This window comes from Thalassophryne amazonica, chromosome 1 (genome assembly GCF_902500255.1).
Source record: "Thalassophryne amazonica chromosome 1, fThaAma1.1, whole genome shotgun sequence".
Classification (NCBI taxonomy): domain Eukaryota; kingdom Metazoa; phylum Chordata; class Actinopteri; order Batrachoidiformes; family Batrachoididae; genus Thalassophryne; species Thalassophryne amazonica.
Window position 1 is genome coordinate 67,949,021 of NC_047103.1, and position 15,562 is coordinate 67,964,582.

At 41.0% G+C, this 15,562-nt stretch overlaps 1 protein-coding gene across 2 annotated transcripts in view; it reads left to right on the top strand.

Moving 5' to 3' along the window:
- The window catches only part of LOC117511416 (guanine nucleotide exchange factor VAV3-like), a 397,959-nt gene that overhangs the window by 253,944 nt on the left and 128,453 nt on the right, over positions 1 to 15,562 (top strand). For both annotated transcript variants that reach the window (XM_034171445.1, XM_034171451.1), the window contains exons 17-18: positions 8,645 to 8,736; positions 13,897 to 13,919. In XM_034171445.1, coding sequence (XP_034027336.1) covers positions 8,645 to 8,736; positions 13,897 to 13,919 — 115 coding nt within the window. The remainder of the gene's footprint in view (positions 1 to 8,644; positions 8,737 to 13,896; positions 13,920 to 15,562) is intronic.

A 15,562-nucleotide genomic window follows, 5' to 3' on the forward strand; every position in this document is an offset into this window, starting at 1 on the left:
GTAATGAACAGAACCGGTGACAAAGGACAGCCCTGGCGGAGGCCAAAGTACACATGAAATAGGTTTGACTTAATACCGGCAATGCGAACCAAGCTACTGCTGCAGTTGTACAGGGACTGGATAGCCCTTAGCAAAGGACCCCGGACCCTGTACTCCCGGAGCACCCCCCACAGGGTGCCTCAAGGGACACAGTTGAACGCCTTCTCCAGATCCACAAAGCACATGTGGACTGGTTGGGTGAATTCCCATGAACCCTCGAGCACCCGATGGGGGGTATAGAGCTGGTCCAGTGTGCTGCGACCAGGACGAAAACCACACTGCTCCTTCTGAATCTGAGGTTTGACTATCGGTCAAATTCTCCTCTCCAGTACTCTGGAATAGACCTTACTGGGGAGGCTGAGGAGTGTGATCCCCCTATAGTTGGAACACACCCTCCGGTCCCCCTTCTTAAACAGAGGGACCACCACCCCGGTCTGCCAATCCAGAGGCACTGTCCCCATCTGCCACGCGATGTTGCAGAGGCATGTCAACCAAGACAGTCCCACAACATCCAGAGACTTACGGTACTCAGGATGGATTTCGTCCACCACTGGAGCCTTGCCACCAAGGAGCTTTCTGACCACCTCGGTGACTTCGGCCTGGGTAATGGATGAGTCCGCCTCTGAGTCCCCATTCTCTGCTTCCTCTTCAGAAGACGTGACAATGGGATTGAGGAGATCCTCGAAGTATTGTTTCCACCGCCTGACAACATCCCCAGTCAGGGTCAACAGCTCCCCACCCGCACTATAGACAGTGTTGGCGTAGAGCTGCTTCTGCCTCCTGAGGCGTCAGACGGTTTGCCAGAATTTCTTCTAGGCCGACCGATAGTCCTCCTCCATGGCCTCCCCAAACTCCTCCCAGACCCGAGTTTTTTCCTCTGCGACCGCACAGGCTGCAGCACGCTTGGCCTGCCGGTACCTGTCAGCTGCCTCCGGGGTCCCATTTACCAACAAAGACAAGTAGGACTCCTTCTTCAGCTTGATGGCATCCCTTACTTCCGGCGTCCACCACCGGGTTCAGGGATTGCCACCGCGACAGGCACCAGAGACCTTGCGACCACAGCTACGAGCGGCCACATCGACAGTGGAGGTGGAGAACATGGTCCACTCGGACTCCATGTCTCCAACCTCCCCTGGGATCTGGGAGAAGCTCAGCTTGTGCTCTGGTATTACTTAGCATGTAAGGGAACATGACCAAAACACTCACCACACCACTGGCGAATACGGGCAACCTTAGGGCATTGTATGATGTGTTTGTGGCCAGTAGTGACGTGTTTGTGGCAGATAGTTGCAAATTGTGCGGTGAGTGCTTCATGCATCTCTAAATACTATGCACATGTCATCTGTGTGAGAGGAGCTTAAGTGCACCACATGCTCTGTGAATGGGTTTGTGCTGGCCACAAATACTGATGCAGAGTGCATTGCACAGTAACATGGTGACACCAGTGTGTGAGTGGGTATGTGAATGGGTGAACTTGAGGCATCATTATAAAGTGCTTTGAGATTCTGCTTCAAAAGCACAATGAAGTCCATTTAAATTCTCCATATTGTAGCTATGTAAGGAATAGAAAGAGTGTTTACAATAGAATAGTCTTATTGTCAGCTAGTGTACACCACAAAAAAAAGAAAAACAAGACATCTTATACACCACAGAAAAAATTAAACATGAAATATGTACCGTATACTGATATACAGTAGTGTTCAGAATAATAGTAGTGCTATGTGACTAAAAAGACTAATCCAGGTTTTGCGTATATTTCTTATTGTTACATGGGAAACAAGGTACCAGTAGATTCAGTAGATTCTCACAAATCCAACAAGACCAAGCATTCATGATATACACACTCTTAAGGCTATGAAATTGGGCTATTAGTAAAAAAAAGTAGAAAAGGGGGTGTTCACAATAATAGTAGCATCTGCTGTTGACGCTACAAACTCAAAACTATTATGTTCAAACTGCTTCTTGGCAATCCTGTGAATCACTAAACTAGTATTTAGTTGTATAACCACAGTTTTTCATGATTTCTTCACATCTGCGAGGCATTCATTTTGTTGGTTTGGAACCAAGATTTTGCTCATTTACTAGTGTGCTTGGGGTCATTGTCTTGTTGAAACACCCATTTCAAGGGCATGTCCTCTTCAGCATAAGGCAACATGACCTCTTCAAGTATTTTGACATATCCAAACTGATCCATGATACCTAGTATGCAATATATAAGCCCAACACCATAGTAGGAGAAACATGCCATATCATGATGCTTGCACCACCATGCTTCACTGTCTTCAGTGTGAACTGTGGCTTGAATTCAGAGTTTGGGGGTCGTCTCACAAACTGTCTGCGGCCCTTGGACCCAAAAAGAACAATTTTAGTCTCATCAGTCCACAAAATATTCCTCCATTTCTCTTTAGACCAGTTGATGTGTTCTTTGGCAAATTGTAACCTCTTCTGCACGTCTTTTATTTAACAGAGGGACTTTGCGGGGGATTCTTGCAAATAAATTAGCTTCACACAGGCATCTTCTAACTGTCACAGCACTTACAGGTAACTCCAGACAGTCTTTGATCATCCTGGAGCTGATCAATGGATGAGCCTTTGCCATTCTGGTTATTCTATCCATTTTGATGGTTGTTTTCCGTTTTCTTCCACACATCTGGTTTTTTGTCCATTTTAAAGCATTGGAGATCATTGTAGATGAACAGCCTATAATTTTTTGCACCTGCGTATAGGTGTTCCCCCCTCCAATCAACTTTTTAATCAAACTACGCTGTTCTTCTGAACAGTGTCTTGAAAATCTTGTTTTCCTCAGGCTTTCAAAGAGAAAACCATGTTCAACAGGTGCTGGCTTCATCCTTAAATAGGGGACACCTGATTCATACCTGTTTGTTCCACAAAACTGACGAACTCACTGACTGAATGCCACACTACTATTATTGTGAACACCCCCTTTTCTACACTCAACAAAAATATAAATGCAACACTTTTGGTTTTGCTCCCATTTTGTATGAGATGAACTCAAAGATCTAAAACTTTTTCCACATACACAATATCACCATTTCCCTCAAATATTGTTCACAAACCAGTCTAAATCTGTGATAGTGAGTACTTCTCCTTTGCTGAGATAATCCATCCCACCTCACAGGTGTGCCATATCAAGATGCTGATTAGACACCATGATTAGTGCACAGGTGTGCCTTAGACTGCCCACAATAAAAGGCCACTCTGAAAGGTGCAGTTTTATCACACAGCACAATGCCACAGATGTCGCAAGATTTGAGGGAGCGTGCAATTGGCATGCTGACAGCAGGAATGTCAACCAGAGCTGTTGCTCATGTATTGAATGTTCATTTCTCTACCATAAGCCGTCTCCAAAGGCGTTTCAGAGAATTTGGCAGTACATCCAACCAGCCTCACAACCGCAGACCACGTGTAACCACACCAGCCCAGGACCTCCACATCCAGCATGTTCACCTCCAAGATCGTCTGAGAACAGCCACTCGGACAGCTGCTGAAACAATCGGTTTTCATAACCAAAGAATTTCTGCACAAACTGTCAGAAACTGTCTCAGGGAAGCTCATCTGCATGCTCGTCGTCCTCATCGGGGTCTCGACCTGACTCCAGTTCGTCGTCATAACTGACTTGACTGGGCAAATGCTCACATTTGCTGGCGTTTGGCACGTTGGAGAGGTGTTCTCTTCACGGATGAATCCTGGTTCACACTGTCCAGGGCAGATGGCAGACAGCGTGTGTGGCGTCGTGTGGGTGAGCGGTTTTCTGATGTCAATGTTGTGGATCGAGTGGCCCATGGTGGCGGTGGGGTTATGGTATGGGCAGGCGTCTGTTATGGGCGAAGAACACAGGTGCATTTTATTGATGGCATTTTGAATGCACAGAGATACCGTGACGAGATCCTGAGGCCCATTGTTGTGCCATACATCCAAGAACATCACCTCATGTTGCAGCAGGATAATGCACGGCCCCATGTTGCAAGGATCTGTACACAATTCTTGGAAGCTGAAAATGTCCCAGTTCTTGCATGGCCGGCATACTCACCGGACATGTCACCTATTGAGCATGTTTGGGATGCTCTGGACCGGCGTATGCGACAGCGTGTACCAGTTCCTGCCAATATCCAGCAACTTCGCACAGCCATTGAAGAGGAGTGGACCAACATTCCACAGGCCACAACTGACAACCTGATCAACTCTATGCAAAGGAGATGTGTTGCACTGCATGAGGCAAATGGTGGTCACACCAGATACTGACTGGTATCCCCCCCCCCCCCCCAATAAAAAAAAAAACTGCACCTTTCAGAGTGGCCTTTTATTGTGGACAGTCTAAGGCACACCTGTGCACTAATCATGGTGTCTAATCAGCATCTTGATATGGCACACCTGTGAGGTGGGATGGATTATCTCAGCAAAGGAGAAGTGCTCACTATCACAAATTTAGACTGGTTTGTGAACAATATTTGAGGGAAATGGTGATATTGTGTATGTGGAAAAAGTTTTAGATGTTTGAGTTCATCTCATACAAAATGGGAGCAAAACCAAAAGTGTTGCATTTATATTTTTGTTGAGTGTACTTTTTTGTTTTACTAATAGCCCAATTTCATAGCCTTAAGTGTGTGCATATCATGAATGCTTGGTCTTGTTGGATTTGTGAGAATCTTCTAAATCTACTGGTACCTTGTTTCCCATGTAACAATAAGAAATATACTCAAAACCTGGATTAATCTTTTTAGTCACATAGCACTACTATTATTCTGAACACTATTGTACATACATACATGAAAATTCAGTAGGTATATCTTATATATTATATTCCTATTCTAAGGTGGAACTATGCTCGTATACTAAGATATATCTAAATATCTAAAAAGGAAGAGTAAAATAGAAGAGTAGAAAAGAGTAGAGTAGAGCCACTTAGGTGCCTCTTGAGAACCAGGGATGGTAGGTTTTCATATCGGTAGTAATTTTAATGTTATATTTAGTCATAAATTCTTGTGTTTTGTAACAATATCTTCTATGTGACTATTATAAGACATATATATTTGTGGGTTAGTCTCATCACTAGTGTTGAGTTCCTTTAAAACTACATCTAAGTAATATTTTTTGCAAACTATTAGGATTGTTGCTGGCTTTATCTGCTGGTACTCAAACAATGTCTTTTAAAGTTATTTAGGTATTCTCGGCAAACCTTGTCTGACAGTACATGTTTTTTTACATGGATTTTCCTTTTTTCCTAAGTCTGTCTCTTAATTTGAACTGTTTCTAATACTCTACCTTCCCATTTTAGTCTGGCGGCTAAGGGACAAAGTTTAGGGGAATCATGCACTTTTATACAAAAGCGCCAAAACTTTATCAGAGGTACTTTATAGTGTCCTGAAGTATATAAGATCGGGAGACATTGAATCCATAAACGTCTACACTCTAAAAACTTGGGTTTAAGAGAATAACCATTTTCAGCCTTCTACAGCATATAATTCCTGACAAACCCTTATCCAAATGTCTTTTTAAGTTCATAATATAAACTTGAAGGTTATGAAAAATGTATTAAGGCTAAGTAGGGATGCTTCGAATGTACTTCAGTGTGCTTACACTCTTAGAAAAAGCGTTAATCTAGGGAAAGTGACTAAATATTGTCTACCTCATTGTGAATATCAATATACCTATGCAGTATAGCTGTTTGCGAGCATAGGTCAAAGGAAAGATGCATACTCATGCACTCTAACATATTTACACTCTAAAATAACAACAGTGTTTGAACAGAAAGAAATGCTTTTTTATTAATTACAAGAAATCAGTTTTGGCCATAACCATTATTATTATTATTGTTGTTGTTGTTGTTATCATTATTATTTTATGTTATTGGTGTTAAGACGATTATCACCATATTTTTTAACTGAAAACATTGTAAATACCTGGTTGGCAAACTTCCTAGATATGCACAAATGTTTCATGAATATTTTTAATGAACTACTCTCTACAGCTTTCATGCTAGGAAGATCACAGTGACCTAATTTTATGTCTCAGAGGTAGAGGCCTGTTAAAGATCCCTACAGGCCTGAAATGAGTCCTGTACCTCTTTCCATTTTGAAACATACCACCCTGCTAATGTATAAGGATGTACGATGACGTATGACGCCACGCGACAGAAGATACATGATCACATAAGCTCAGTATAGCTTTGCACTAGTTGCAGTAGCCATTCTCTACAGCTTAACAATGTCCAGTCTTGATCACTGGCCCCCTACATAATAACCATATGATCGTATTGTCATATGAATAGCAAAATATACACTGTATTATAACCATGCAAACACCCTTTTAAAAAAAAGCAGGATACAGGGCTAAAATCAAATGTCTCCCGCTTTGACATGACTTAATATAACCTAAAGTCCCTGGACAAAGTTTGGCGCTTTTGTAAAAAAGTGCACGATTCTATCCCTTAACTGCTGGACTATTTGTCCAATGTTCTAGTACAGGGGTAGGCAACCTGTTCCAGAAAGAGCCATGAGGGTGCAGGTTTTCTTTGCAGCCACTGACTCCACCAGGTGATTTCACTGATTAACTGATTCCATCTGCTCAAAGTGATATTAATCAGTAAAATCACCTGGTGGAGTCAGCGGCTGCAAAGAAAACCTGCACCCTCATGGCTCTTTCTGGAACAGGTTGCCTACCCCTGTTCTAGTATCTACTTTTTCTTTTTCAGCCCAATGTTTTTTTGTAATCCTTAATGGATTTTTTAACTATTATGAGGTTTGTGTCCCAGTTAATATTATTTTGTTCTCTAAATGATGGTCCTTTACTAAGTAATTTTCTAAGCTTCCTGTTCTCAATTATTCTAAGATTACCGGTTATTATATGTCCTGTTGGCTCGTATTTGAAATTAGACGAGTCACAATCACAGCTAAGCTTTGTAGTACCTAATTCAAAGTCTACATTTTTTTATGATTTGTTTGAAATTAAAATAATAAAATAAAAACTTTACCAGCTATAGATTTAGTCTATGAATAGCTAGTAACAGGGGGGTATCACTGATAAAATTTGGTATAGTTTTTTAGATTGGTTTGCTATGTAGAATCTGTGAATACATACATACATACATGTGTGTGTGTGTGTGTGTGTATATATATATATATATATATATATATATATATATATATATATATATATATATATATATATATATATATATATATATATATTCCTGTTTCTATAATGATACAATAAATTGTTAGTTTAAACAACAAGCAAATTTAGGTTTTGCATTTTGTTCTATACTGTACTGAAAATGAACCGAACCGTGACCTCAGAACCGAGGTACGTATCGAACCGTGATCTTTGTGTATCGTTACACCCCTAATATATACGTGTGTGTGTGTGTGTGTGTGTGTGTGTGTGTGTGTGTGTGTGTGTGTGTGTGTGTGTGTGTGTGTGTGTGTGTGCATATATGTACAGTAAAATCACCAGTGTTAAATTAACACTGACAGTGAACATGGTCCCACTCTGACCAGTACACTCTTAGTGTCAATTTAACACTATCAATGTTAGTTTTACACTGGTGATTTTACTGTGTATAAATGTAAACTTATGAATAAAGTACAAAAAAGTGAGTGTGAACATTCATGACAGTGATTGTGAACACTGGGGCACAGAATCCAGTGCTGTTAAGGTGCTAAAGGCAGGAAGAGGTATGTTGGGTTTTTTGTTGTCCAGGGAGTGTGGAGGGGGGGTTGTTGATGGGGGTAGGTCTGTGGGTGAGTGTGTGTCCATGGGTGTTTGCAGTATGTATAGCCCAGGGGATGAAGCTGTGTGTCAGCCCTCTTGTGTGTGACTTTGTTGACCTCTGGCATCTCCCAGAGGGCAACAGGTTAAACAGGGGGTGAGCAGGGTGTGTGGGGTCTCCTGTGATGGCCTTGGTTCTCTTCAGGCAGCAGGATGTGGTGATGGTTTCCAGGCTGGCTAGAGGGGAGCCGATGATTTTTTGGGCAGTGTTTATAACCCTCTGCACCGCCTTCCTGTCTTCGGCTGTGAAGCCTGCGTACCACACACCCAGACAGTATGTCAGTACGCTCTCCACCAAGGAGGGATGGAAGGCCAGCAGCACCTTTGTGTCCAGGTTCTTCTTCCTGAGGACATGCAGGAAGTGTAGCCGCTGCTGAGCCTTCTTAATTAGAGCCCTGATGTTGGATGTCCAGGAGTGGTCTGCAGAGATGTGTGTGGGTGCTCAAAAACCTGAAGGTGGTGACAGTTTCCACCCATTCTCCATATGGTAGAGGGCTCAAAACAGCCTAGAGCAGGTTACCTTCAAAAACTAAGTGTTCAAACTTTATAGTTGAAAGTGCAATTCCACAAACAACCTGAGCTGAAATTTTACAAGCCTTTGAGAACTTCAGTGATGTACCACACAATGATGTTCCTCCCTTTCTTATCTCCTATCTTGTTTATTAAAAATGAAGCAAAAATGCAGAAACAAAAGGTTGATGGGTTGTTTTTTTTTTAAACCTTGTCAGAAGTTAGACATCAACCACTCCTCTATCAAACAAAATGTTACTGAATGAAACAGCCCATTTAACAGCCTTCTCCTGCTTTGTGTCTGCAGAGGAATTTTTAACCAGGGCTACCTGTGCTCCAAGTGCGGCCTCGGAGCCCATAAAGAATGCTTGGGACGCTTTGGCTGCTGCGGAAAAACAGGTGATGTATAAAACTGCTGCATTCACAAACAACAACAACAAAAAATCCAATTCAGTCCATAAAGCACAACATCTTTGTCACTCCCTCACATCCCCTCCTTAACATATAAATGCTGTCAACAGAGATATGTAATTGTATGAGCACATCTGTACTTTTGAAGTAACATAAAATGTAATAGCGCATAAAACCTGATTGGAGTGCTTCCTGTGACAAATTCTAGGACAGATTTATGATGGATGTGTTCTCAGGAAAATGGGAAGGTGGGAATTGGTTCCATACTCTGTGTTAACACTTAATCAGTTTTGTTTTAAAGGGGACATCTGGGATTTTTCAACATGAGCTCTATTTTCAGATGTTTTAGGTTCATCTTTTCACTCAGGACAAAAACTATTTTAACTGGTGCAGTATTGATTTAGAACACAAATGTAGTTATGGGCTAAACACATACATAATGTAAATGTACGAGGCAAGCTAAAAACAGTCACAGTAATCGCATGGATTCTGTTCATGCTGCCAGAAACATCTAATCAAACCCCAACCTCTGGTTCTGGAAAATTAACCCCCCCCAAAATTTGTAGTTAGTTGAATGTCCAATCGAGGCTGGCTTTAAAAGTGAGACATTCCCAGAGACACCCATGTTAAAAACCACAATATTTTATATAAACAAACATATAACTAATTTAGGGGTGTAGTCACTGTGACAGCTGTTCCCTGGAAACATGATTCAGGGCCCTGCTAGCAGTGTTAGAAGCTGTGGTCTCAACCATGTCTGTCATCTCTGAGCATTTTATAACAAGTACCTGAAATTATTTGACTTGCTGTGTGGTTACATGTACTAACACACCATCTAACAGGTCTATGCTCCAGGATTTCATACTGAGGTAAAATTTATCATTTTTAAACTGTTAGTAATCATTGGTATCTTGGTGACGTTAGGGCAGTGGTGGGCACAGATAACCAAAAAATTAACTTCAATAACAGATAATCAGATAACTGAAAAGTTATCTTCGATAAAGATAAAACAATAAACCACCCAAAAATGTATCAGAAGTTACAGATAACTTCCAATATTATCTCTGGCACATTTACAACTACTAGTAAAACAAATTTAATAGCTTCTAGTAATATTAAAAGTAACAACAGACCCAAACAATAAGACCACACTTTTTTCTTTCAACATTCTGCCCCTGCTGGAAGCTCTTGTTTACTGCAAAAATTCCTGCATGAAAAATCATCTCGCACAGTGTAAAGTACATTTTACAACATCATAAAACGTGCGCACATTCTCTCCACATGCAAAACATTTTTCGATGACACTTGCAGGGCTCTGTAAAAATGCCTGTTTTTCACTTTATAAAACTTCAGACATGACAGTAATTTTAAATAACTTGTCCAAAATTAGTTTGGTTAAAATTTGAACCATAAGTTAAAAATGTATGCCTCTGGATGACTTAGGTGATATTGCCAGCATATCGGTATTGTGTTAAAGGAAATGTTTGTTTTTTGGTGGGGGGCATTTCTCCTGTGTCTGTAGAGGATTGAGATGCTTTTCATACAAGCAGTTCTTTTCTGTTAGCAGAGAGTATAACTGTGCGTCTGTTACAAAACTTTTAACAGGTGGGTGCTGAATTGATTTTAAATTTTAAAAATGCTTATCACTGTTCAGCTTTGTTTATCGGTTTAAACGTTATCGGACAAAAATTAATCGGAAGGTAATTGGTCCGATAATGGTTTTTAAAGTTATCTAAAAAGATAATCCGATAATAAAAACATTATCTTCAATAATTACCTGTTATCGGATTATCGGAAGTGTGCCCACCACTGCGTTAGGGCCACTGATGGTGCAGCTGTTACTGAGGCAGTATGCTTGTCATATTTCATTACAACTGCCCCAAGCCACATGTTGTAAAAACTACTGAGATTGGATGTGTTCTGGGTTTATTTATCCTTCCCAGATCATGCAGGTGTAAACCACCTTTTTGACCATTTATAGGTTGATTGAAACTCAGGTGGAATTAGGCAGTGCCAAGATGATGAAATTTGGAATGGCCCCATTTTAACTTTACACAAGCTCTTCAGAAAACCTATGGGTGACATCACAGAAGTTTTGTCCACTGCAGTCTATGGTTATAATGACATTTTCTCGAAGAAGCATTTTACTGTATGTGTTTTTAGCTTGACCCATACAGGTACATAATGTAGGTGTGTTCTAAATCAGTACTGCAGTGAATGAAACTGTTTTGTCCTGAGTGAAAAGATTAACCCCAAAACATCTAAAAAGAGATCCCAGGTTGAAAAATTCCCCTTTAGTTTACCTTTACGAGGCGAATTGTCCTACTACATTGATAATCAATGTAGGTCTTCCACAAAGCTACATAGTCCTTTTATTGAGTAGCGTTAAGAAAGTTCTCAGTTTGTTTTTAAGCATGCCGCAGTTGTGTATGTGTCACTAAGCTCCCCAGCGGCTGACAGCGCTGAAAGAAATAGAGGGAAAGTGTCACACGTGTGGAATGACAGAAGAGACACGTTCTTCAGTGGAAAAACCAGCTTGCCAGGTCCTGTGTGTGTCGCGTGTCAGAGAGAAAGAAAATGGACTTCTTGAAAGTGAAAACTTGCGGATGCACAAGACTTAAATAATTACTGCTTTTCACTGTTACATTCTGAGCATGCTGTGACAGTAACATCGTGTTCCACGTCCGTGTGTGCATGTCTGCTCCCCGTGGCAAACTGCCAGCTAGTGTCTGACTTGACATCTGTCTTGGTGCTATCAGGTCGCAGAGGCAATAAAGTCACTGGCAGGTCCACCTGGGCGGCAGTGTGTGCCTGAGTAGATTTGGGCAACACTGCCGGTGGGAGAAAACAGGACTGTGCAGACTGAGGTGTCTGTTTGTATTGGCTCTGCCATTACTCCACACGGTGTTCACTGTCTGCTGGGACAGGGTGATGTGCAAGGGTTAGGACCAGGATTTAAGTAACATACAAACTTTTCTGGGAAGAAAAACGCTTGGCAAGTACATGGAAAGTGATCAAGTGACAGTGTTGTGTCGTGTTTGTATTGCACTTTAAGGATATTCACTGTTCACTACATCATAGTTGTGGTACTTTCATTTTTTACCACTCATCTTTAAAGATGAGAACTATTGCTGTACTTTGCAAAAGAAATGCACAATCCAAATTTTTCTCTTCCAATACTGATGCCAAACTCTGTCAACACCAAAGACCAGTTTGTCCAGCAAGGTCGCTATTTATGTGGACAGTGACCATTTTTGTAATTTTGTCTCTATGCACAACACATATGCAGTATGAATGAGATGAAACAGTCAAGCTGTTATTGAACTGTAGACCATCAGCTTTTATTTAAGGGGGTTAACAAAACTATCAGAACAAGTAAACGATAAATATATGACTGAGCATAATCAGAAATTAATTAAACTTTAGCTCGCAGGTCTTTAAATACACAATATTCCTCATGCAAAAAATGAAATCTTAGATTTTAGTGGTTCTCAAGTCATAGGACACAAAATGTTTTGCCGTATGGATGGCCGGAAGGACAGCAATTTCTCTTGACAAGCACAACTTACCGTTGTGAATAAGCACTGGGGAATAATGGCCATTTTTCTGCAGTCCCTCAATGTTCAAGGGCCATAAGTAATTACACAAAATAAGCATAAAAAATAGTGTTCATTTTTTGTTTTATGAAAACTGGCTGTAAAAGTTATGATTTGTATAGATAAGTCAAGGGATGAATGCATGAACGCAAATGGTATGGTACTGTATGGTAAATCAATCTGGACTTCTCAAACATTGAGGGAATGTACAAGAAAGAGACTAGTGAGGGAGGCCACCACAGCACCCTCACAGCTCTGAAGAACCCACTGCCTTCTGTGGCTGTGACTGGAGAAAGTGTGCAGTGCAGCTTTTCTCTATTGCATCACTAGTTACAGCTTCAGGATGGAGTGGAACAGATTATTTCAACTCCATTGTGGTGGTGTACAGAGGAAAAATCACAGGAATTGTGTCATTGTTCTTATGTACCTAACTGTACACTGAAAAAAATGATACTTTGGATCAACTTTAAAAAAATTGATGTAATTTGTTACAGCTAATTTTTTTAGTTTCTCACAAAGTATACTTATGATTTTGTAAAGTGATTCCAGCAGATTTAAACTGGAAACCACAATTTTCCATTAGACCAATGTAAATAAGTACTTTGAATGAAGTACACCGTGTTTCACTTTTTTCAGTGTATATCAGCATTGGGCCCAAACTTTGACATTACCTTGTGATGATGGCTTGTGAACAGGTTTTTATTTTTCTAAATCAAATCACTGCGTTTGGCTGTCCCTCAATATTTCCCTCAATTTTTCTAACTTGAAAATACAAGTGATTTTCTTCAAATATAGATGAACTGATACATGAGACCCAAAATAATACTCCCACATGCCACTGCATGCATATCTAAAAAAAAACAAAAAAAAAAAAAACAGGGGTACTCGGAGCTCTATGCTTTTTCAAATTTTGCTAATATTCGTTATGCCTCTGCACATTCACTGTTTTTTAGAGCACCACAGCATTTACAGATTTTGTCAACACACCAGGAGGGCTGTATGACATGAACAAACACACACTGTCCTGCTACCCAGTTTGTGTGGCAGAGATAAGCCATTGTTTGGCTGCACACTTCTCTCTTATCAACTCACTCAATATATGCTTTTGCGTAACAGGTTCAAGTTCACTTGAAAAACAACAGGACTGCAAAGACAAGTGCGTGTGTGTGTTTCTGCACGGTAGCTCCTGCATGATACTGTGTGTGTATGCAAGTATTTGGTTTGTGCAGGTACAATGCACGTGTGTGCGTGTGTGTGTGTGTGTGTGTCTGGGGGTGTAACCTGTCCCTCAGGGAGCCAATGAAAGAAACCGGTGGAGCAAAACCTGTGGGTCTGCCCTCCCCACCCCTCACTCCCCTGCCTCGTTGCCTCTTCTATCCTGGTTGTCAGGTAGTGGCAGTGCAGTAAAACAAAGTACACGGTGGTCAGACACGAAGCGTTTTGCCTTCTCCACTAATGAGGGAGCGTTGCCTCGTAGCGCACAGTGTTTGTAAGTGCTTGCGTGCTCCCACTAACCCGTCATTCACTATGCCTGTTTTCAAACTTCTTTCAGATCCCAGCACCGTCAGAACTCAGGTGAGCTGCTTCTGCTGTTGATGTGTGCATATCATCTGTGTGTGTGTGTGTGTGTGTGCTGTGCGCTGCACTTTGAAGGCTGCTTTCTCTCTCCTGCAGCGATTTGCCGAGCCGCCTCCAATTGACTTTCCGTGCTGCAGCCTACCCTCCACCACAAGCTCCACTCTTAATGCACATCTAGTCAGAGTTGTCGTCTGATGTTTAATGCAGTTTGCCAAACTGCTACGTTGCTCACAAGTGTCCCCAAACACAGAAATAGACCGGGGGTTACGACAATATATGCAGGCTATGAGTCAAACTGCACTATGCAGGAACATTCCTTGGTGCAGAAATGTAAAATATCACAAAGCCGGCCTGAAATACGATAATTCACCAAGTTTATTCCTGGTTGCTGGTGGAAAATATTCTTTTGCAGTTTACTTTTAGTACTGTGCACAAAGTTTGTATCCTGCATCTGCTGCTGTCATAGAATGGATTGATCATACAACCCCTGGCAAAAAGTATGGAATCACTGGCCTCGGAGGATGTTGATTCAGTTGTTTAATTTTGTAGAAAAAAAGCAGATCACAGACATGACACAAAACTAAAGTCATTTCAAATGGCAACTTTCTGGCTTTAAGAAACACTATAAGAAATCAAGAAAAAAAGATTGTGGCAGTCAGTAACGGTTACTTTTTTAGACCAAGCAGAGGAAAAAAATATGGAATCACTCAATTCTGAGGAAAAAATTATGGAATCACCCTGTAAATTTTCATCCCCAAAACTAACACCTGCATCATATCAGATCTGCTCGTTAGTCTGCATCTAAAAAGGAGTGAACACACCTTGGAGAGCTGTTGCACCAAGTGGACTGACATGAATCATGGCTCCAACACGAGAAATGTCAATTGAAACAAAGGAGAGGATTATCAAACTCTTAAAAGAGGGTAAATCATCATGCAATGTTGCAAATGATGTTGGTTGTTCACAGTCAGCTGTATCTAAACTCTGGACCAAATACAAACAACATGGGAAGGTTGTTAAAGGCAAACATACTGGTAGACCAAGGAAGACATCAAAGCGTCAAGACATAAAACTTAAAGCAATACGTCTCAAAAATCGAAAAATGTACAACAAAACAAATGAGGAACGAATGGGAGGAAACTGGAGTCAACGTCTGTGACCGAACTGTAAGAAACCGCCTAAAGGAAATGGGATTTACATACAGAAAAGCTAAACAAAAGCCATCATTAACACCTAAACAGAAAAAAACAAGGTTACAATGGGCTAAGGAAAAGCAATTGTGGACTGTGGATGACTGGATGAAAGTCATATTCAGTGATGAATCTCGAATCTGCATTGGGCAAGGTGATGATGCTGGAACTTTTGTTTGCTGCCTTTCCAATGAGATTTATAAAGATGACTGCCTGAAGAGAACATGTAAATTTCCACAGTCATTGATGATATGGGGCTGCATGTCAGGTAAAGGCACTGGGGAGATGGCTGTCATTACATCATCAATAAATGCACAAGTTTATGTTGATATTTTGGACAATTGAAAGGATGTTTGGGGATGATGAAATCATTTTTCAAGATGATAATGCATCTTGCCATAGAGCAAAAACTGCAAAAACATTCCTTGCAAAAAGACACATAGGGTCAAT